General features: G+C 52.5%; 1 protein-coding gene across 1 annotated transcript; it reads left to right on the forward strand.

Moving 5' to 3' along the window:
• The first annotated feature begins 13,586 nt into the window (after nucleotides 1-13,586).
• On the forward strand, nucleotides 13,587-23,744 carry STX1B (syntaxin 1B). The gene is made up of 9 exons (XM_077760321.1): nucleotides 13,587-13,655; nucleotides 13,857-13,956; nucleotides 14,070-14,144; nucleotides 16,866-16,939; nucleotides 17,302-17,410; nucleotides 17,589-17,662; nucleotides 19,795-19,932; nucleotides 20,016-20,126; nucleotides 20,384-23,744. Exons 1-9 carry the CDS (start codon nucleotides 13,635-13,637, stop codon nucleotides 20,462-20,464), a joined length of 783 nt encoding a protein of 260 aa, XP_077616447.1. The 5' UTR covers nucleotides 13,587-13,634; the 3' UTR covers nucleotides 20,465-23,744.
• Nucleotides 23,745-23,873: the final 129 nt, after the last annotated feature.

Genomic DNA, 23,873 nt, shown 5'->3' on the forward strand with positions numbered 1-23,873 from the left:
TGAGAGAGAGAGACAGCGCGAGCAGGGGAAGGTCAGAGAGAGAGGGAGACACAGAATCCGAAACAGCCTCCAGGCTCTGAGCTGGCTGTTAGCACATAGCCTGATGCGGGACTCGAACCCATGAACCGCGAGATCATGACCTGAGCCGAAGTCGGACGCTCAACCGACTGAGCCACCTAGGCGCCCCCTTAGCAAACCTTTTTAAAATATGTTAATGTCTTCTGTAACAGAACATTTTAAATTTTATCAAAATATTTTTTAAAAATCCAAAACTAATGGATAGATATACCATGTAAATGAATAGGAAGACTCAATACTGTAATGACATCAGTTCTTCCAAAATATATCTACAAAGTCAGCACCGTGATCCAGTCTCTGCTGCGTGACGTTGACTCTGGTTTTGAAGGAAAGAAGGGCTGGCGTGACTCCCTGGGGAGCCAGATACTAACTGGCTAAGAGAATGTTTCGATAGTCCAGAATTTCTGCCTGGATTGGATCCCAGCTCTTGCCTCGAATAAATCACTTAAACTCTTTGTGCTTGAGTTTCCTTGTCTGCAAATAGAGATAATAGCAGTAGCCTCAGATGGTTGTTGTAAAGATGGAATAATACAAATAAAACACTTTAAAACAGAGCTTGGCACATGATAAGCACTATGTAAGAATTAGCTATTACTATCACTACTATTATCAATATTATGAACGTAATATTCACTTTACAGGTTCACGATGGTTTGAATGGGCAGTGGTAATAGGGCAAGGGATGTGCAACTAAACTCCAGGGGCCTAATCCATAAAACCTGAAAGTTGGATGTGAGGGATGGAAGAACAGGATAACAATGCTCTTTCACATCTGCCTGAACTGAGATTTACTTTTTCTTTTTGTTTGTTTATTTATTGTGAAAGAGACAGAGAGTGAGAGTGCAAGCGGGGGAGGGGTAGAGAGAAAGGGACAGAGATCCAATGCAGGCTCTGTGCTGACAGCAGAGAGCCCGATGCAGCGCTCAAACTCATGAACCACAAGATCATGACCTGAGCCAAAGTCAGACACTTAACCGACTGAGCCACTCAGCTGCCCCATGAGTTGAGATTTTTTAGTTACAAATGGCTCCCATGCTTGTTTTCTCGGTAAATCCTCACTGTGCCTGGGGGTTGAGTATTACAGCCCATTTTACAGATTTGGGACCTAGGTCTTAGAGAAATTACCTCCAGGGAAATAAGCAGGTTGATGTTTTTTTTTTTTTTTAAATATTTTTATTTATTTCTAGGAGAGAGAGAGAGAGACAGCGTGAGCAGGGGAGGGTCAGAGAGAGAGGGAGACACAGACTCTGAAAGAGGCTCCAGGCTCCGAGCTGGCAGTCAGCACAGAGCCTGACGCGGGGCTGGAACCCACGAACCGCGAGATCATGACCTAAGCGAAAGTCGGACGCTTTACCGACTAAGCCACCCAGGCGCCCCAGGTTGATGTTTATTTTGCTAGCACCACAGCATAGTCCTGACACAAAGGGTAGAGTCTCAATAAATACTTACTGGTTAATAGATGAAAGAGTCAAATGAATATTCATTCTTTTGTTGCTAAGCACAGCAGGTGTGATAGATAGGCCCTGTGCCAGGTACCATGGGGAGGCAGAGATTAATTAGATGGGGTCTTTAAACATGAGGCACTCAGAGTCCAGTGGGTTGATAAGCTATGTATAAATTTCTCCACCTGAAGTACCGAACCTTGTAGGACAGAAAGTAATCCAAGCCCACTGCAAAAATAAGCCTTTGTTGTGTTAATCACTGAGATTTGGGGGATGTTTGTTATGTAGCATAACCTAGCCTTGGCATTGCCGAGATACAGTGTTGTTCCCAAGCTTGACTAAAAATAAGAATCTTTAGAGGTAGTTGCTAAAAACACAGATTCCTGGGCCGCCACACAGATCCACTGAATCCGAATTTCCAGGAAGCGTCCTGGTAATCTGCATATTTAACAGGCTTTCCCTTCATCTTCAGAAGGGTCAAGAAAAACTGAGCAGCTAAAGTCGAAGGAAGGGTAGGAGTGGGTCTTGGGCATGTGAAAGGGAAGGGTGTTCCAGAGGTTAGGAGGAACATGAGAAAAGCATGAGGTGGGAAAATGCAGGAGATAGCTTGTGACTGGAATCAGGTATATGAGCCATGGTGGTATGTGCTGAAGTGGGAAGTCAGGTGAGGAAGTCTGGGCTTTATCTCACCAACAATGAGGAAGTAAGGAGGCCTTCTGATCAGCGGCTGGGCTGCTTATACTGATGCTTTAGAAAGGCCAGTCAGGCAGGGAGACTGCATAGGAGACTGGGGCATGGTGCAGGTGACCCACTTCACCTGGGGATACTGGGATGGCTTTAAGAATCACTGAACAGGGGCGCCTGGGTGGCTTAGTCGGTTAAGCGTCCGACTTTCGCTTAGGTCATGATCTCGCNGTCTGACTTCAGTTCAGGTCATGGTCTTGTGATTCTTGAGTTCAAGCCGTCTCGGGCTCTGTGCCGACATCTCAGAACAGATGGAGCCTGCTTTGGATTCTGTGTCTCCCCTTCTCTCTCTCTCTGCCCCTCCCCTGCTCATGCTCTGTCTCTTTCTCTCTCAGAAATAAACACTAAACATTTTTCTTTTAAATAAAAAAAAAAGAATCACTGAACAATAAGAGGAATTACAATTGTTGTCACATCATGCATTCCTGTGTCCATCTTTAGCGCCACAGCCAGATTTGAGATGAACACCTTTCACTCATTCATTTACTTAAATAGTTGGGCACCTTTTATGTGCTGGGTGCCATAGTGTCACTGGAGAGCCAGCAATGAACAAAACAAAAGTCCCTGCCTTCATGGAACTTTCTTTGTCTTTATGCCTGGGTAAGGGAGTGAAGGCATATACCATTCACTCATTCATTCATTCATTCAAATTTTTAGTGAACATCTGTTTTGCACCTGACCTTGGTGGCCAAGGAGAAGTAGACATGAGTCAGGCCCAGTCTAGTCTAGTGGGGAAGCTGACTCAGCCCACACCTCATGAGGTTGTTTGCCTAGACTGCTGGGAGAAGCTTGGAAGGATGGGAAGTCCGACTATTCAGGAAGAGACAAAACAGAGCACTGGGCAGAGGAAATGACACAGTGAAAGACTCCAGGGTGTCTGGGTGTGATTAAGGCTTGGGGTCTGTGGCCCAGGGAGGGAAGTGATAGGAGAGATGAGGTGAGGATGGTGGGATTCAAATGCCAGGGCAGCTACTGAGTGTAATCCGGGAGGCCATGGTGGGTAGTGGAGTTGTTGGTGCAGGAGATTGATATTATCACATTTATTTAGGGGACAATCACGCTAACACCTGAGGAGAAAACTGGACATGCAGGGAAGAGACTACAGGTGGGAAGACCAGAGAGGAGGTGTTAGGATGGTCCAGGTGAAAGCCAATGAGGGCCTAGACTGACCTGAGGGCGTGGGGGAAATGAGGAGGGAGAGGACCCAGGGGACAGCTCTGGGTTTGGCAGTTGAGGGAGAAGCTATAACATTGTGGTTTTACAAGAATAGGCTTTGTAATCAAAAGATGTATGCAAGAGCCCCAGCCCTGTCCTTTATAAACCTTGTGAACTTAGATCCATTATTTAATGTCTTGCCTCAGTTTCCTGATCTGTATACTTGGGATAATGGCAGTAGCAGCTACGTGGTTGGGAAGATTCTAGGAGCTACTAAGCATAGCACCTAGGACATAGTGGATGCTCAGAACACGGCAGCATTAAGAGGATAGGGGAAGGAACCAAGGTCAGGTTTTAGTCTGCTTCAAGTAACTGGCTGATGGAGGTGCCATCTCTGATGGAGAACACAGGAAGGGATGCTTTGGGAGGAGAAGGCAAGGCCACCACAGTCTTGGAAGTTCCATCAAAGCCCTGGCCTCACTCACTATAACACTATAGTTATGGATCTACTCATGTTTCTGATGACATTTTGCACCTCTGTGTCCTTGGTGCCCAGCTCAGTGCTCAGGCTTGTAGTAGGTGCTGCCTTTGAGGAGGAGGACCTGGCTTGCAGGTATAGATGTGAATACTGTAGGCAAGTAGGTGCAGCTGACCCTGGGAAGTGAGAGGGTAAAGAAAGAAGAGAAGAGAGCCCAGGGCAGGGCCCAGGGAACCCTGATGTAGAGGAGTTGTGAGGGAAAGAAAGGATCTGGAAGGAGGCTGGGAAACAATACTGGGGGCGTGGGGAGGGGGACTGGGCATGGAAGGGAGGAGGCAGGCTGGAAGCCAGGGAGGGGAGGATTTCAAGAAGAGAAAGGTCTAGGCAAATTATGAAAGAGCTCAAATGTCCATTGACTGATGAATGGATAGAGGAGACACACACACACACACACACACACACACACACACACACACACACACACAGAATGGGCTATTACTTGGTGATCAAAAAGAATGAAATCTTGTCATTTGCAACAATGTGGATGGAACACCAATGTATTGTGCTAAGCGAAATAAATCAGTCAGAGAAAGATAAATATATGATTTCACTCATATGGGGAATTTAGGAAACAAAACAGATGAACATAGGGGAAGGGAAGGAAAAATAAGATAAAAACAGAGAGGGAGGGAAACCATAAGAGACTCTGAAGTACAGAAAACAAACCAAGGGTTGCTGGAGGCGAGAAGGGTGGAGGGATGGGCTAAATGGGTGATGGGCATTAAGGAGGGCACTTGTTGGGATGAGCACTGGGTGATATATGTAAGTGATGAATCAATAAATTCTACTCCTGTTACCTAACTTCGATTTAAATTAAAAGAGAGAGAGAGGTCATCAGGGTCATATGTCACTGAAAGATCATGAAGGGTAAGGCCTCTGACCAGTGTTCGATGGATTTGGCATCAAGGAGGTCATCAAGTAACATGGCAAAAGCAGGTTCAAGGCCTGTCAGGGAGCAAAGCCCCATTGCAGGGGTGGAGCAGTTGATGTGATGTTAAAATATGGAGATGTGGGGGGCGCCTGGTGGCTCAGTTGGTTAAGCTTCGGACTTCGGCTCAGGTTATGATCACACGGTTTGTGGTGGGTTAGAGCCCCGCGTCGGGCTCTGTGCTGATGGCTAGCTCAGAGCCTGGAGCCTGCTTCAGATTCTGTGTCTCCCTCTCTCTCTGACCCTCCCCTGCTCACGCTGTCTCTCTCTCTCTCTCAGAAATAAATAAAACATTAAAAAAAATTTTTTTAAAATATGGAGATGGGGAGAGGAGAGGTAGGCATCAAGGAGAAGGACCCAGGGTATTTGGACCCTGAGGTGTACCCTCATTCCCCTCCCAATAAGGACGAATTTCGATTTCAACAGTCAGAGCCATGTAAAGATAGGCCAAGAATTCTGGTAAGGTAGTGAGCCCCCTGTCCTTGGAGGTAGACAAGCAGAGCTCTGAGATCCACCGCTGCCCAGAGATTGTCACAGAGCCGGCAAGGCTGTGCAAAATAAACCCCAAAACAAACAAGTCCCTGTCCTTCCAGCCTTGGCTGATTCCTTGCATCACAAAAGCCACCTAGAGGGTCAGTTTTGCTATTTCTAGTGTCCAAAGGACCTCCTGCAGGGACACACACACAGAGAGGGTCGTGCACACGCTCACACAGATACTCACAGACACCAAACATAAAATCTATCTATATCTCCCGTGTAAAGGGATCCACAGCTCCCCTCCCCGGGTTATTTATTCCCTTAATTCATTCCTTTACCCCCTTTCTGCCGNGGGAGGTGCTGGGACATGGGGGCAAATGATGGGGCCGGAGGTTGGTGGCAGGGGCACCCCAGTATCTAGGAGGCACCTGATGTCTCCAATGAACCTGCATTTTGGGGACAGCGGCTGGAAGAGGTTGGAGGCCATTAAGACTCAAGGGGGCAGGAGAGATTTCAGGGGCCTTGGATACCCACATTCCCAGGAGAGCCCTGGGGTCGAATCTGGGGATGGGAGAGAGTGATGAACATCAGGAGAGAATTGGAGGGTACTGTCACCCCCTGAGCAGATTTGCGGGATTAGAAAGATGGGGGCGGTTACTGGGCCAGGCTGAGTCTAGCGGACCCAGATTTGGGGGGTGCTATGGGGAAGGACACAGGTTGGGACAGAGATGCCAACACCTGGCAGTGAATGAAGTGGATGCTTGTGTGTGCACGCGTGTGTTGCCGCCTGTGGGGAGGGGGCGCCCCTCCGAGACAAGGAGGGAAGTGGTGGCCTCAGGAGACAGCCAGAGGGCCAAGGCTGAGGTGGGGTGACCCCAGAGGTGGGAGATGGGGCTGCAGAGGAGGGGGGGAGGAGGCTCCGGGCACAGGGCACGGAACTGGGTTGTGTGACACGGACTGCTCTGCTGGGGGGAATTGGGGCATTCTGAACAGTCAGGGGCAGGTTGATGTGGGCCCCTGGTCTGCAGGCCTGAAGAGGCCCAGCTCCAGGAGTCTGGCCAGGCAGTTTGTGTTTGGGTGTCAGGGGGAGGAGGGCAGCACTGATGTCCGCAGTGAAGGCTGCCGTTTGGAGGGACTGAGGAGTGGGGGCTTGATGAGAATGGTTTCTAGGGTAGGAAGAATGTTGGGGGATTTGTAGAAATGACCTGGGGGTCGAGGAGGCAGAGCTGACAGCCTGCTGTGTGCTCAGGGCCTGTGGTGTGATGTTCCTAAAGTACTAGCCCCCGGCCATGATGTATGCTGATGCGCTGGGTCTTTTTCAGGAGGAGCCTGTTGGTGGTTCCCTGCTCCCAGGGTTATTACCCCATTTGACAGATGAGGAAACTGAGGCTTGGAGGTAGCAGGAACTTGTCCAAGGTCACCAAGCAAATGGGTGGGAAGATCAGACTGGAATCTGGGTTTCCAGTCTGGCAAGTTGACATGTGTCTCTGGTTTTTTTGGTCTTTGAAACAGAAGTCTCAACACTGGGGGTAAAAAGCTCTGTCTTTGGAGAGCCCCCTGGATATGCGGGTGGGAAACCAGATTGCAGAAAGACCAGAGGAAGGGGCTTGAAGATAAGTGACTATTGTCTCTGGGGAAAGACGGGTTGGCAAATGAGAGGGAAGGAGAGAGTGGTGGTTGAATAGGGAATTTTGAAGGTTTCTTTATTAAACTTACACTGAATATAAGGGTCAGGCATCCAGAAAATGGCAATAATAAAAATAACCAACCCCCTAGTGCCAGATCTTGTTTTGAGTGTTTTATTCATATTTACTCATTTTGATCCTCACCTCACCCCTGATCTGATCCCATTTTATAGACAAGGAAATTGAGGCCCAGAGAGATTAAGCATCAGGGATCAGGGATATGGATCATGGTCACATAGGCAGGAAAGGGCAGGCAAGCAGCTGGCTCTGAACTCGATGGTACCCTAAACTCCTCTTCTCTCACCGCGCAGTTTTCAAAGCAGGTTGCCATCTGTAATCCCGTTAGACCCTCAGTGACCTCCTGGTAAGGTATGTAGGCTGAGAAACTACCTCATTGTAAAGGTGAGGACACTGATACCCGGAGTGGTTAAATAACTTGCCCAAGGTCACACAGCCATCAAGCGAGGAATGTGAATTTGAACCCAGGTCCTTTGCTGCCAAGACAATTCTATCACTCCCGAACCCAGAGAAATGGAAAGCAGTTGAGGTGAGGTAGTGGTGAAATTGTGGTATAATTAGAGAGAGGGAGGGAAACTCCAAGTTAAGGATGGAAGGGGAGACAGGGCATGGAGTCCTCTTCCGAGTGGGTGCGGGAGCCCCTGCCCAGAGGCCTGGAGGCCTGTCTGCTGGGGCTGCAGGGGGTGAGCAGTGGGGGGTGGGGTGGGAGGTGGTATGGAGGGGTAAAGGGAGCTGGGTAAGGGCTGGTGGCTCTGGTATTAGTCACAGCTCAGAGAAACTGGAGATTTGGGAGGGGGTGGGTGGGGTGGAGAGAAGCCGCCAGATGTAAGGAGTGCAAGGGTCTCCCCACCAGAGTTGAGAGAGAGGAGACTGGGAAGCAGGAGAGACCGAGCAGGGTGTGGGAGGCCCGGTTAAGAGGTCTCTGAGATGTCGAGAGTGATGGGGGGCAGTGGTGGGAAGGGATCTCAGCTCAGGGGACCTGATCATCTTCCCAACAATACGTTCGAGTTCCCCAGGGGCTCTCAGATTTGTGTATCAAATACCCAGCGAGGGCAGAGACTTGGGAGTCAGACTGCCTGGGTTCAAATCCTAGCTTTGCTACTTCCTGTGTCACCTTGGGTTAAGTTTCTTAACCTCTCTGGTCCTCGGTTTCTTCGTGTTTGAATTGGGAGTAACAGTAGTACCTGTTCACAGGATTGTCCCAAGGATTGAAATTAGGTAATATCAGAAAGTACCAAGAAGGGGCCTGAGCACAGCAGTGCTCTGTGAGTGTTTGTTATTCCACAGTTAACTTGCTTATTTCCCTTGAACTTCATAGCAGCTCCCTGAAATGGGCAGGATGTGACACCGAATTTATTTTGGAATAGATTGAGGGCCAGAGAGGCAACTGGACCAAGGTCATACAGCTGGTAATGGCAGAGCTAGTGTTGAACCAGGGTTTTCTGCTTTCCAGTTCACCAAGCACCTTTGGGCATGAGTTCGGAGGCGCTGGGCTGGAGTGGAGGCTGCGGTGGGGAGTTAATCGGCTGGATTGTTGTCCCAGGGTCCAAGGAGCAGGGCCAGGGCCAGGGCTCAAGAGGAGAGAATGAGAGCAAGTGGTTGGAGAGGAGGACTGAGGAGAGAGAGAAGCCTGTGGGGTTGCATGGTGGACTGNTGGGGGCTGTTAAAGGACAAGTCACACATTCTACGGGCAGGGACTGACTCATCTGTGTAGCACTCAGGTATGGGATAGGCACAGTGAGGGTAGACCTGAAATAAGGAGAGAGCAGCCCAATGTGAGAGGGCAGGGACCAGGAGAACCCCGGTGATGGACCACCGCCCCCCAGCTGCACAGGGCACATTTCTGCTGTGCAAACACAGCAAGTTCACCGCTGCTTCAGGGCCTTTGCACTTGCTGTTCCCTCTGCTGGCCCCCCTGTTTTGAACCCTCTTCCCTCTGCCTGGACCGCTATTCCCTCTGACCTGAATCCTGTGTCATCAAATGTCACCCACCCCCGGAAAGGGCCTCCCTGACCATCCTGTAAAAAGTCACCCCGATAGCCGTTTCTCCCTCACACCGGGTTCATCTCCCTCCTTCCCGTTAATACAGTCTGAAATCGGCTTGTTCATTCTTCGTCTCCCCCCAGTGGAACGTCAGCTCCTTGGAGGCAGGCCCTTCTTCCTGTCTGGTCCACCACTGTGTTCCCAGCAGCAGCCAGAGGACTTGGCTCAGCTCATACATAGCTGCTAGGTGAATGAATGACTCAGTGGGGCACAGAGAGGATCAGGAAGGGAGTAGGTGGGTAAGGAGGGGAGGGCAGAGCGGCGAGGTTGGGGTGGGAGGGCGGAGAGGCCCAGTCAGGGAGACAGATGGACAGGAGCGGGGGTGCGGTGGAGAGAGGCTGCTGCCTCTAGATCAAATGATGCCTGCACCCCTGAGGAGCGCGTGTGAGCCTGTGTGTGCGGTGCGCATGGGTACGTGTGTGTGTTTATGCACACACACGCACACACTCCCTGGCTTTTCTGTCACCCAACACCAGGCTCTTTCTGCCTCTGTGCTAGTCACCTTCTTACCATCTGTCTCTGGTCTCTGACCTGCTGGCTCACTGTCCCCCTCCTTCCATCCACGCATCTGTATGCGTTGTCTCCCCACGCCAACATACACGAGGGCCCTTGTATCTCTGATGGGGAAAGACTGAAGCCAGAGACTTGGATCTGATGCTCCTCATTCCCAAGGCAGTTCCAGAAGGTGCCCAGGACCTCTGCACTCTGTCACTTAATCCCTTCAAGCACTTAAGGAACTGGTAAGTAGGAAGAGCAGAGAGCTCGAGTTCAAATCCATCTGCCACTCTGTCACCACTCCATACAGCACCCGCTGGATAATCTAGAGCAAGTCACTTAATCTCCCCGTGCCTCAGTTTCCTCATCTGTCAAATGGGTATAAGAAGAGTATCTACTTCATGGAGTGGTTATAAGAGACACTTAAAGCTCTTTTAACAAGGCCCAGTTCGTTGCAATCAGTGCATATGTGTTAGATTTCTTATCTTTATCTTGCATACAAGGAAACTGAAGCTTGAATTGTCCGTAAAGTCGATCGAGTGCATGCGATCATCTTCTTCTGGGTGATCTCATCTGCCCGTAGCCTGCATTCTTTTAGGCTGGCCAACTTCATCCAGAAATGGAAACTGTGTTCATTAGTAAACATGCACGTTGCAGAGCAGGGAGGGCCCTCAGTCTCCAGCCTGCCCTTTTTGTAGATGAACTGGGGCTCAGAGAAGGGCTGAGATTTGCTTAGGATCACAGAACAGGGCAAGGGACGATAGAGCTCCTGGCTTCCTGTCTGGGCTCTTCCTGCAGCCTGGCCTCCTACTGGGTTTCTCTCCCGGCCACAGGAGTTCAGCAGTACTGGGGACGCAGCAGAGCAGGACAGAGGGGACAGAGCACCAGCAGTTCAGGCCCCACGTCTGGCCTTATTGGCTGTGAAGCCTTAGGCAGTTCAGGCCACCTCTCTGAGACTGTTTCCTCATCTGCAACATGGGAGGGGCAGCAGATAATAGCCGACCCTCAGGAAACACTGCTTCTCTCTGGCAGCATTAGGCATTTTGCCTGCCTGGTCTCATTGCCTCACCTGCCCAGCATTTGGAGTAGACGTTATTGCTATTCGGCGAATGCAGAGGCTGAAGCTCAGAAGGCGGAAATCATGTGGCCCTGCAGCTGCTAACCTGGGCAAGTTCTTTAGCCTCTCTGGTGCCTCGGTTTCCCCATCTATAAAAGGGGGCCATAATAATATCTACCTCAGGAGGCTTTTGTAAGAATTAAATAGACAAATGTACACAAAGGGCACAGAACGGTGCCCAGCTCATTATAACACGCTGTGTAAATGTTTGCCATAACTATAGTTATGCTAGCCAATGGTCCGTATAGACTTTAAATAAAGATTAAATGAGATGACAAGAATATAAGACCTATATAGAAGGTGTTACTATAAGATAATCTTTTCCTAGGATTTCAGGCACAGAGCCTCACCCAGATTGGGTCTTGGCAGGCGCTGACCAGAGAGAGAAAATCGGTGGTGGCAGAGTTGGTGGAAGGAGGTGGCCTGGTCTCAAGCCTTGGAAGGGGCTGTGGGGAAGGTGTATCTTAGCTGCCGATGATTTCCAGCCTGTTCAGGCTGGGTGCCCTTGGGCAAGTCACTTCCCTTCTCCCCCTCTGACCTCCCATTCCCTCATCTGTGAAATGGGGACAATGATATTTGCTCAGCCTTTCTTTCAGGGCTGTGTGGTGAGGATCAAAAGGGATTATAGATGTAAAAGTGTTTGTATACTGTAGAGGATTATTAGCTCTCAGCTCTCTGTAATTATTATACCACGGAAGTCATCCTTGGGCCTCTAGCTTTCTTCCTCTCTCAAGGACAAGCAAACAGGCAGCCAGGGATGCCCTAGGGCAGAATCTAAGGGAACTGGTTCTGGGAACAACAAGGGAGAGGGAAATTAGACTTTAGAAAATCTAAAGTCAGTATGGGGAAGAGACAGAGAACAGGAGAAAGTTCCCAGGCACCTGAGCCAGAGAGATGCCTCATGACCGGTGGGCAGCTGGGCAGAGGGCCGAAGTCACAGAAGTGGCAGAGGAATGGCTTTGGCTGTAGGGGAAGGAGACCTTGAGGGGCAGCTGGCTTGAGGACACAGTATCAGGGGAAGCCAGGGGGCGGTCCTCAGAGATGAGCTGAGCACCCCAGAGCCTCTTCGGGCCAAAGTTTATCGGGACAGCCCTGGTCTGGTGGAGACGTGAGAAGCCTGAAGTCCTAAAAGAGTCCCCGAGCCCAGCCTGGTGTTACCCCTCCTTCTGAGGGCATCTATGGGCAGAGACAGAGGAGCTTCCCTTTCCCAGTGGATGTTCGGGATTGTCTGGAAATTAAATGTAAGTGCTGAACACATTTTCTGACATGGGGTGGGGCCCAGCGTCTGTGGGGAGAATCCCTTGAGTTCCATTTGGGCAGGAAGCTGGGGTGGCATCGAGAGCGTGCAGCTGGAGGGCTCCTCCCGGTGCTGTTGGGGCTCTGCTGATTCCGAGTTCACTTGGCTGCCTAGATTGCATCTAGGTCCCATCTGGCTCTGTCTAGGTTCGATCCGAGCTGTCTGGGATCTGTCTGCACCGAGTCTAGTTCGGTCGGAGCCTGTCTGGTTTCTGTCAGGTCCTGTCTGGGATCTGCACGGACCCTGTTGAGATTCCGTGTGAGCCCTCATCCTTAGATCCCAACAGGCTCTACCCCAGGTGGACACTTTCGGATCCTGTCTTGATTTCATTCAGGCTCTGGTAGTCAGGTTCTGTCCTCTTTCAGCTAGGTTCTTTCTGGAAGTCAGGGTGAACTCTGTTTAAATTTCTACCGGGACCCATTAGGGCTCTGCATGTAATTAAGCTTGACAGGCTCAGCGTTTGTCCTGAGACTTCTGTCCCAAGCAGAGAAGAGTCTCAAGCCCAGAGTGTGCAGCGCTGGGGAGCCCACTCTGTCCCAGCCCTGAATGAGCGCGCAGACCTGAGGCTCCGAGAGGCACAGAGGGCCCTCCCCGATGTCCCTGGGGTGCCACACGTGACAGCAGGCAGCTTTGCTGTGGGGCCGTGTGTGGGTGAACGTCAGCATGTCAGTGTCTCTCCGTGTGGGTGTCGGTGGGCCTATTTCTGTGTGCCTTGTGTGTCAGCCCTTCTGTCCGTGTCACTGGTCTGTCTGGCGGTGGCGGTGGCGGTGGCGGTGTGGGTGGGTAAATCCCTTTGTGTCTCTGAGCCCTGGGGGTGGAGGGCTGAGCAGCTGCAGGTTGCAACTGGGAAATCCAAGCAAGTGAGAGTAGGTGGGTGTGAAGTTGGGAGAGGCTGGATGAAAGAAGTGAATACGCTCGAGGGGCAGAGCAGCTGAGGGGGTGAGAGCAGGCAGCCGGAGGAAGACGCGGGGGGTGGGGGGGGGGTGCTGCCTGTGGCTCTCCTCCAGCCCTCCCTGGGCTTGACGGCTTGCTCAACTTGGTGCCCGCAGCTGGCAGTGAAGTGACCTTGCACAGGGGACGTGGCTGGCTGGGTAGACGCTGGAGGGAAAGAGAAGGGGAGCAAAGTAAGGCCTGGGCAGGAGCGGCCGGGGGGATAGTGGACGGGGTCAGGATCCTGGGCCTCCATTCCAGGCCCCTTCTGGGAGCCCAGAGCCAATTGTAGCAAGGCTGACATCTAGCCGGCTCACGTGATACGGGTTCATAGCAGCTGTCCTGAGTGTCACCCACCTCCAGGGTGACTGGGCCAATTCTACCCTTGAGAGGGTGCCTTTTGCTAATTCCCTCCACCCTGTCCTTTGAGCTGTCAGCTACCTGGCTTCCTGGACCCCGTGGCACAAGAGAACCAGTGTTTCGTTCTGATTGCTTGGTGCCCTTGTGTGTGACCTGCATATGACCTGCCCCCTGCGTCTGACCTCTCCTAAGACCTCTGCTCTGAGCCTAGAGCTGGGAGCATCCGACTCGGGGTAGGGACTGTTCATGGATTCTGCCTCTCTTGCCTCCCAGGCGAAAGACAGTGATGATGAAGAGGAGGTGGTCCATGTGGATCGGGACCACTTCATGGATGAGTTCTTTGAACAGGTAACTGAGCTTCCGATGCTCTCAGAGCCGGAAGCTGGCCCCCAGCCCACAACTTCCTTCGCCCTGTTCCCGTCGCTGCTCTCCACTTCTGCGTCCCCTTGGCCCTTAAATCTGGCCCGTTTACCTGAACCCTGACTAAGCGCCCGGGGCCCCTTGTCTGGCTCAGCAGCTTGGCTGGGTATAGCTGATTTGCTGCCACAGGTGGAAGAGATCCGGGGCTGCATTGAGAAGCTGTCAGAGGATGTGGAACAAGTGAAAAAACAGCACAGTGCCATACTGGCCGCCCCCAACCCAGATGAGAGTGAGTGCTGCTTCTGGGTGGCTGTGAGGGGGATGGGGCTAGACAGTAGGGGAGTCAGGTGGGGGGTCTGGGCTCCTGTCCATACATGTCATCCTTTCTGGCTCTCCCTTCAGAGACCAAACAGGAGCTGGAAGACCTCACTGCAGACATCAAGAAGACGGCCAACAAGGTTCGGTCCAAGTTGAAAGGTGAGGAATACAATCCCCAGACTAAGGAGAAAAACAACTGTGTCCTCATTGGACCAAACATGCCTTTCTATAAGGAATGCCTCCAAATTTCCAGGACCCAGATTCCTAAACAGTGAGAAAGCACAAAACCCCAGATTTCCCTCCTTGGTCCAGATTCTTTGGAGAAAGAAACATGAGAAGGAAATGAGGGAGAGGGGGGTTTTTGGTCCAAGTTACGTCTGCGCTCTGCTGGATCCATCAGCATGAAGGTCCACCAGAAAATACCGTCTTCTGAGTGGCTTTAGTTTCATTAAATCCTTATTTCTCCAGAACAGGTGCCGGGCCTAGCGCTAAGCACCCAGTAGGTGGGCTCAGCAAATGCTTCTGAATTGGTATCGTCGGCTCAGGACAGATTGGACTGTGTGGCTGACATCAGGAGCTGGCAAGCTTTCAGGAGGGACCTGCCAAATGCTTATGTATTCGCTCTAATTTAAGGACTTGGGTGCTGGTAATAACCACCTTCCCTCAAAGCATTGTGGGTTGGGAACCTCCTTGTCTGCTGGTGCCAGGGGAATAGCAGTGTTACCGTGAGGTGGTAATTCAGCATCAGAAAACATTTGTTAGGCACCTACTTTGTCTGAGGCACATTGCTGGGCTTTGGGGAAGAGGTGCCTTATCAGATGCCTGGCCTTGAGCGTACTAACATTTGTCCAGAGAGATGAGAACGGAGACTCCATGCCTTTCCGGAGTCAGTAGGAGATCATGTGTAAGCCTCCAGTGCTGATCTGTGAAAATAAGCCCTTTACACTTATGTGCTGGAAAGGACAATGACCCAAACTGGGAGCACATTAAGTACAAATCCAGACAGACGGAGTTCAGCTTCCATCATCAACTCATTCCTCCCGTCAGCTTTCTCATTGGTGCAGTAAGAAAAACAGAAGCAATTTCAAAACAGGCTTTTGTTTTTGTTTGTTTGTTTGTTTTTGGTAGCAATTTTTTTTTTCCTAAATGAAATCTTACAGAGAATTCCCGTATATACAACATGTAAAAGTCACGCTGTTCTGGATTCACTGTGGTTGGGAGACCAGGGCCCTACCTGCCTCGCTTCCCCCTTTACTCCTGGCAACAGTCCTTGAAGTTCTTTCTCAGAAGCAGGGTTCCACGGAACACCGTTTATTATTTTTTTTAAATGCTTTATTTCTGAGAGAGAGAGAGAGACAGTGTGAGCAGGGGAGGGTCACAGAGAGAGGGAGACACAGAATCTGAAACAGTCTCCAGGCTCTGAGCTGGCAAGTCAGCACAGAGCCCGATGCGGGGCTCGAACCCACGAACCGTGAGATCATGACCTGTGCCGAAGTTGGAGGCTTAACCGACGAGCCACCCAGGCGCCCCTCGCAGAACACTGTTTAAAAATCCCTGGGCTCAAAGATTTCTTTGGGCCCGTTGAGCTCTGACCAAGAGGTGGGTTCCATAGATCATGAATCCAGGAACAGACCAAGAAAGAACCCAGGAAAAGTAGCAGTGATGTAGAGAAGCTGACCTTCCAGACCTCTAGAAAAAGAGAGAAAATTTTCTTCTTCTCCCTCTTTCTCGAGCTATTTGGTGGCATGAGCTCGGGCTATGTGTGTGACCTTGAGTGAGTTGAACCCCAGTTTCTAGGGTGAAACAGGGACTGAATTTCTAGGATTGTTGTAAGAAGTCAATGAGATCCTGTAAGAGACCCCTTACTTCAGGGTTTGGCTCCAGCCCCAAGTCTGACAATAAGATCCCAAGTATGGGCCAGAGGGTCTGACATCTGACATCCCAGAGGGTCTGACATCCTTGAACACACGGTGTGTGTTCTGTGCTTTTCCAGCAGCAGGTGGGCCAGAGGTGTCACTCGGTCACTGTACCCACCATTGCTGGCAGGGGAGCATTGGGGTTGCTATTCAGCCCCATATCTCCCCCGCTGCCAGCAGAACAGAGAAGTGATGTTCTCAAGAATGGCCTTGGAGGCCCTTCCAGGTCTGGAGGGCCTGGTGATTCATCCCTGCTGCATTTTCAGAGCACTGTAGATCTTATCACACACAAGCTCTTTTTTAGAAAATCTGAATGATAGATGTCAGAAGTGCATGATCCAGAAGCAGGAATCCCGGCTAATCTGTGCACTTTTCCAGAACATCCTTTAGAAGTGGGAATTCTCAAAGTAGGGATCACCTTGCAGGGCTGGGGGAGAGCTATTTTCCATTGGAACATCCCTCCCTCACCCTAGGATTTTGGAAGAAAAGGGCGGCCACTAGAACCTGACCCACCTGGAAGTGCCTGCCTTCTGCCAGAAACACCTCAGGATGGGTTCCTGCCCTCTTTCCAGAGGCCATAGGAAATGGAGAGTTCTCCCCACACTGGAGACCCTCCAGTGGACTGGGCCCACACCCCCTCAGTGGGGTTAAGCACCAGTTACAGCTGTGGGACTTTCCAAGACCCAACCCTTCCTCCTGAACAAGTAGCCCCTTTCTGTCTGGTGACCCACGGACCGCAACCTCCCCTCCTACCTGCCTTCCAGACCCCCTGAAACGTCTGTCCCTCTAGTCATCCGCCTCCTGCCCCTGCCCCTTGGATCCTCTACTGTCTGCCCTCGCCACGGGTGTGACATCTTTTCACAGACCTGGGGCCTGCCTCGGGGTGTCGACCCTTCCTACGTCCCGGACCCCCGCCCCACATGCCCCGGGTCTCCCGCCGGTCACTGCACCCTCTCTCCCGTAGCGATCGAGCAAAGCATTGAACAAGAGGAGGGGCTGAACCGTTCCTCCGCGGACCTGCGCATCCGCAAGACCCAGGTAGGAGGCGGCAGCCTGGCGGGGCGGGGACCGGATCGGGCGGGGGAGGACTCCAGGTGGGAGTCCGGCGAAGAGATAGTGGGCGGGCCCGAGCCGTGCCAGGCGCTGGGCGTGGCCAGTGAGGAGCCTGGGCGGGGTTATAGCGGAGGGCGGAGCTGGGCCTTAGCTCCGGGCACTTGCGGGGACCCGGCTGGTTAAGGAGTTGGATGCGGGGCCCCGGAGGCGGGGGCGTCCAGGAACTGAGCAATTGCCTGCGGTTGGGATCGCGGCGCGAGTTAAAGAAGGGCCGTAGGCCAACTCGGCTCCTCCTCCGTCCACTGCCTCCTTGCCCCCCTCCTGATGTGTCTGTACCCCTACCCTAGCACTCCACACTCTCCCGGAAGTTCGTGGAAGTAATGACCGAATATAACGCGACCCAGTCCAAGTACCGGGACCGCTGCAAGGACCGGATCCAGCGGCAGCTGGAGATCAGTGCGTGTGCCCCCTTTCAAAGTCCCCAGGCTTACCCCAGCCCTCTTCCAGGCCCTTCCTCTCCCTGGAGACCTTAAGGCCAGGTGGGAGGGTGGGCTCCTGGGTCTCTGCCCCAGCCCACTACTTCAGGCCCCTAGACTGGCCCAGTCCCTGAGCAGGGAGGGCTTTCTCCCCACAGCTGGAAGGACCACGACGAACGAAGAACTGGAAGACATGCTGGAGAGCGGGAAGTTGGCCATCTTCACCGATGATGTGAGCCCCGGGTGGGGGTGGGTCTGGTTTTGGAAAACTTCCCTAAGCTGAGGCTGAGCTAAGGTCCTAAGTCTACCCTGGGATAACAAAGAGTAGGAAGCCAGGACCTGGAACTGGGGAATTCCATGGGAGCAGAGCAGGAAGGCACCCCCATAAAAATGGCCAACATTTTGAGTAGCCAGACACTGTTCTAAGCCCTTTACATATTTACCATTACCTGCTACCTCATTCAGCCCTCACCATCACCCTTCCGGGCAGCCAAATTTCACCGATGAGAGATTAAATAACTTGCCCCAGGTCTCAGAATCAGGATCCGGACCTGCGGTCGCCTCTCAGGACTAGGGCTCTTCAGTGATAAGATACACTCCTTCCTCCTGCAGTGAGTGGGCCATTTCACCAAATGACTAATTTGTGTACATGTTGACACATTTTTTAAAATACCAGTTTTACTTTTGCTGAAGTTTTGCACCCTATCCTTGTCATCTTCAGTGTGAGTAGATGGGCTTCCCCACTGTAGTTCTTCTTTCTCTTTGTAGACTTTGCCTTGGCCTGCCCAGTTCTGTCTCTCTGCTTCTGCTAGCAGAGTGGCTCTGGCTTAGATTTCTAGACCAGAATTCAAGTATGTTCAGTGACTATCTAGCAGTTTTCAGCAAATTGTTATTTGGAGAGCTGATCTTTTTTACATTAGCTTTGAGCAAATTGATTAGGGCCAGTTAACCTGGAGCCCTCCCAACAGCTCTGCCCAGGCTCTCTGAGAACGGAGGGGAGCTTGGTGGGTTCTAAGAGGGTAGAGCTGATCCCTGCCAACAAACCCACTACCATTGCAATGGAAACACATCATTACAATGCAGGGCAGTTGGGATCTTGCCTGAGGGATGCTGAGCCTGCGGACAGGCCCAAGGTTAACTACTGGAGTCAGGGAAGGATTCCTGGGGGAAGTAGCATTGAGCTGTGCTTTAAGAAACAAGGAACATTTGGACATGGTGAGATGGGCAAAGGGCCCACTAGACAAAGGGCACAGATTGAACAAAGACAGGGAGAGTGGACCACTTGCCCAACAGCCATTGAATGATTTTGGCTCGTAGAGGATATGTAAGAGATGAGGGCAGAAAGGGAGACTGAGCCCTGGCTAGGGTAAAGGTGTGTAGCTTGTGGTGGTGGGGAGTGGGGAGGATAGTGGTGAGCCCTGGAGGGTTTTAGAGGAGAGGAGTGGCTCCATGAGGTCTGAACACTGAGCAGTTTGGGAAGAGAGTGGCCTGGCTCAAGCCTGGTGTGTGTGGGGAGGAGGTATATCTGATTGACGGTGGGAATCTCTTTCTCCCCCGGACTCTTTTTTTAAAAAATTGTTTTTTATTTATTTCTGAGAGATAGAACAGTGTGATCAGGGGAGGGTCAGAGAGAGAGAGGGAGATACATAATCTGAAACAGGCTCCAGGCTCTGAGCTAGCTGTCAGCACAGAGCCTGATGCGGGGCTCGACCCCACTAACCGTGAGATCATGACTTGAGCCGAAGTCGGATGCTCAACCGACTGAGCCACCCAGGCGCCCCTCTCTCCCCCTGACTCTTGAGAGCTACAGGGCATTTCTTTATTATTCTCCCCCCGCCCCCACATCAAATGTCACAGGGGCTCCAGAGTGGGCACACTGCCTTCTCCTCTGGGCCTCATCTCCTACTTGCTTTCTCTGCTGTGTCCTCCTTCATTACCCAGTCTGCCTTTGACCCAACAGGGTTCCCCGGTACTAGTGGTGGCTCTGCACCCCCCTCTCTCTCTTCCCCGGGCTTCCCAGTGTGTGTGAATCCCAGGTAAAGTGGTGGGCTTAGGTCAATTTTTATTTCTTGTATCTTAACAGGCCTCTTTAGGGCTTACTGTGTGCCAGGGACTGTTCTAATCAGTGTATATATATATTAACTCACTTAATGTTCACAACTGTGGGAAGCAGGCACTGCTACTATCCACTTTCTCTAGGTATGGAAACCGAGGCCGAGAAGAGTTAAACAATTTGCCCACAGTTAGAGTTAGTAAATGACAGTCGGATTAGAACCCAGATGCTCTGGCTGCAGAATCCAAACTTATGGGGGTGAAGGGTGGTCTGCAGCTCCTCCCCTCTGCCCCTCACCCCCATCTCCCTAGATCAAAATGGACTCGCAGATGACAAAGCAGGCACTGAATGAGATCGAGACGAGGCACAACGAGATCATCAAACTGGAAACCAGCATCCGAGAGCTGCATGACATGTTTGTGGACATGGCCATGCTTGTGGAAAGCCAGGTACTGCCTTTCCCGCACACTCTAGGAGCCTGCCCTACGTCCAGCCCAACCCCTACCCCGTCCTATGCACATCTCCTCTGCAGGGTGAGATGATTGACCGCATTGAGTACAACGTGGAACATTCCGTGGACTATGTGGAGCGAGCTGTGTCTGACACCAAGAAAGCTGTGAAATATCAGAGCAAGGCCCGGAGGGTGAGCTGGGGCAGGTGGGCCTTTGGGGCAGGTGGGCTGGAGCTGAGCGGTCGGGGCTGGGCTCAGGCCAGGGCTGAGGTGAGTGATGAAATCCAGAGGGAGGCCTTATCTCTGGCTCTGACCTCTTCCTTTTTCTGTTTTCTCTCCCCTCCTCTTTTTCCTCACACCTCCTCCCCCATCTTTCCCCACATCTGTCTGTCTCTCTTTATCTTTCTGTCTCTCTCCTTCTTCTTCCCTGTTGCCCTTTCTGCCTGCAGAAGAAAATCATGATCATCATTTGCTGTGTGGTGCTGGGGGTGGTCTTGGCGTCATCCATTGGGGGGACGCTGGGCTTGTAGGCCCCCCACCCCTCTCTCTCCCAGACCTTTCCCCCACCACATTGGGAGCAATACCCCCACCACCCCTTCCATCCCCTGCTCCAGGCTCACCCCACAGACAGACCCAGGCAGCCCCCCCTTCCCCCCCGTCAGACCCTGGAGTCCCTGGACCTCACCCCGCCATGGACCACCCCTGCCCCCGCACGTAGATAGCAGCAGGCGTGATTACACATGCACACCAACATGCATGCCGCCGGCACATGCTCGAGACGTGTGGACACCCCAGCGTGTGTATGTACGTGTGTAGATATGTGTAGAAGCACCAAATCACCCTTCTGGCTCCCCGCCTCAGGTCTGTGTCTTCTGAGCTTCCCCCTTTTGCTCAGGTTGCTGTGTGTAGACTGTGGCCGGGTATAACACAGCAGCCCACCAAGCCCCGCTGTCTTCTGTGAATAGGTGTGTGTGTGTGTGTGTGTGTGTGTGTGTGTTTGTGGTCACAGATCCACAGACACACAATTTGTGTACATGGAATTTTGTGTTTGAGTGTTTGAGTCCAACACAGTAGCACCTCTTCCACTGATCCCCGCCTCCCCCGTGTCTGCTAGAGGTAGGGTGGGTCGTGAGTGTGCAGATGCTCACACTCATATGCCCAGAGGATCCAGGTGGGCCCAGATACAATAGGCCATGGCAGACACCCCAGTGTGATGTTGAGCAAACCTTCCTGGCTTCGTCACCACAGGGGCTGGCATGTGTCCCACGGAGCGTGTGTATGCGTGTGTGTGCATTGTGAGCCTGTGGAGTTTAGCCAAGGTGAGTGGATGCAGGTGAGTGGAAGTACACACGTGTATACATGTGCATTTACCCCCGCAGGTAATGTGAGGAATACGTGTGTGTGTGTGTGTGTGTGTGTGTGTGTGTGTGTGTGTGAAGGATGTGCCTGAAATGTCAATAGGTCTCCTCAGGCAGAACCCTCCATATTGTGCACTGGACACCTGTGTTGGGTAGACACAAAACATCTATATTTCTGTGCCGTGTAGACTACCTCTGTGTGAGAATGTGTGTGCATGTGCGCACTGTGTGTATAGAGGCTTTCTACAGAGCGTGTTTCTGCCCGCCTGTGTATTATATGCACACACACGTTCGTCTGTAAAGACATGTGCTCCGTCCAGGTTTGTTTATCCAGACAGTATTTGCCCTCCCCCTCTCTCCCCAGAGCTGCTGACCAACATCTCGTGTGGTCACACGCTGTCCCATCAACATTGTGCAACTGCAGCTTCCTGCCCTGCCAGGTTTCAGAGCCCCTGTGCACACGTGCCCACACGCCTGTCTTTCTCTGTGTCTCTGTCAGAGGGTAGACCTTTGTCCGCGAGAGCAGGTACACCTCCGTGTGCTCACACTTGCCCAGGCTGATGAGGCCTAGTGCAGGTGGCCCACTCAGGCACGTACGTACACACTGGAGCATGCATGCTAGCACGGGCATGGTGCCCATCCAGGCTGCACCCACTTGCATGTAGATGCCACCTGAAAGGGCTATTTGTGGGAAATGTTACTGACGGGGTGAAGGTCAAGGGCCGCCCCGGACAGACTGAAAATTAGAGCATTCCTGCCTTCCATACATTTACCTCAGAACTGGCCAGTGCTTGTCCTCACTACTGCATCGGATGCTCTGGGCTCTGCCTCAGGGACTGGAACTGTTATTTCAGGAATACTGGAAAGGCCAGGGTGAGCTGAGTCCCAGGACCCATCCCCTGCCAAAGTGTTGGCAATAGCTGTCCCCACCCTTGCCAATCCCCTGGGCTGAGATTGAAGGTGAGGCCCAGGTCCGAGTTTCTGAGGGTGAAGAAAGGGCCGGCTCCTCCCTCACTGTGTAGACAACACATGCACTATGCATGGGGGTTGGGGGATGAGGTTGGTGGCGGGTGGGAGGTGCATGAGCAGAGGACCCACATATATAGGATTGAACACACAAGTTCAGAAGTATGCCCTGCCCCAGGGTTGGGGATGTGTGTGCAGCTTGTTTCCCAGGGTCCCACTTCATGTGAAGTGGTGTGTGTGTGTGTGTGTGTGTGTGTGTGTGTGTGTGTGAGAGAGAGAGAGAGAGAATGAGAGAGAGAGACAGGGAAACAGACACAGGGAGACGATGCAGATGTGACCTCTGGAACACAATACCCCTCCCACCCCAACCCAGCTCAAGTAGCTTGACCTCTTCCCTACTTGAGCTGTGTGAGCCCTGCCTGTGTGAGGCCAATATACGTAACCCCCAAGGTGGGCTCTGTAGAGGGGAGCCTGTCTGTCCCTTCCAAGAATGTCCTTTAGGACAGGCGGTTTGCCCCAGTGTCTGATTACAGCCCTCCTGCTCCCATCTCAGGCTTCCCTGGGGGACATCAGAATAGGCCGCAGCACCCCCGCCCTTTTTCCTTCCTGCCGCCTAGCCAGGACACCCTTGCAGCCCCCGTGTTTCCGGATTTCCTGCAGCCTTGGGGCCACAAGAACAAGGGTGGAGCCATGGCTGGAGTGATGCTGTTGCCTCCTTGAGTGGTATTAGGCCCATAGCTGCCCGTCCCTGGGTCTCCATTAGACCGGAGGATCCCCGAGGGTCTGCTGTGCCCCACCTTCTGCAAGTCCCACAGGTCATATGGTGCGTTTGCTTACTGGCTGCTGTTGTCTGTATGTGTCCTGGAATGTTGTCTGGGGGCTGGTGTCTTTTGCATGTTCTCGGACGAGTGTGTGCTGCTCACCCTCCACGCACCTACAACCACCAAGCCCATGTGTGCCCTGTGGGTGGTCCTGGGCCTGGCCAGGGCTCGCTGCTTCCCCGTCCCCTTTCTCCCTAGCCCCACCTCTCACGAAGCACACTGCGTGTCCATCCCATGTGCCTGTGGGTCGATGCACGCTCTTGCCACGCCTTGAGCGTGTGTACATGATGTGTTCTATGCATTCACCCTGTCCCCGCAGCCTGCCCCGCAGAGGACAAGATGGGTGGCCCCCCGGCTCCCTTCTTCCCCCCACCGCCCCCTGCCCGCTGTGCAGCCGTGTGCGTTGGCGTGTGTTTCCGTGTCGCTGGCGTGTCACGTGATGTAGCCGTGTTTGCTGACATGAGCCCTTGCCCCTTCTGTTTCTCCGTTGGTTTCTAGAGCTCTTTCCCTTTCCTCCCCAGAGGGGACAGGACTCCTGGGGCCTGGCTGGGGGCCCAGAGCCAGGCCACCCTCTCCTGTTAGCCCTCAGAGTCCCATTTCTCTCTATTGGTGACCAAGTTGCAAATGGATAAAACACAGGAAAATTCTGCCCTGCCCCCTGCCCTGCATGTNACCCCGGGCCAGGTCAGGCCCCGTGGGACGGGAGAAATAGCAACCAATCCAACAGCGGGCGTGCTGTGTGCTCACTTCCTTCTGTCCCCACATGGGACGGGCGCCGTGGGGAGTGGGGAGAC

Source organism: Crocuta crocuta, unplaced genomic scaffold, assembly GCF_008692635.1.
Source record: "Crocuta crocuta isolate KB4526 unplaced genomic scaffold, BGI_CrCroc_1.0 scaffold73, whole genome shotgun sequence".
Classification (NCBI taxonomy): domain Eukaryota; kingdom Metazoa; phylum Chordata; class Mammalia; order Carnivora; family Hyaenidae; genus Crocuta; species Crocuta crocuta.

Bases quoted from the DNA above. Each gene is read 5' to 3' on its own strand.
- STX1B (XM_077760321.1), top strand. From the start codon at position 13,635: ATGGATGAGTTCTTTGAACAG. The intron at 13,656-13,856 runs GTAACTGAGCTT...TTGCTGCCACAG, and splicing joins TGGATGAGTTCTTTGAACAG to GTGGAAGAGATCCGGGGCTG. The intron at 16,940-17,301 runs GTAGGAGGCGGC...CCCCTACCCTAG, and splicing joins TGCGCATCCGCAAGACCCAG to CACTCCACACTCTCCCGGAA.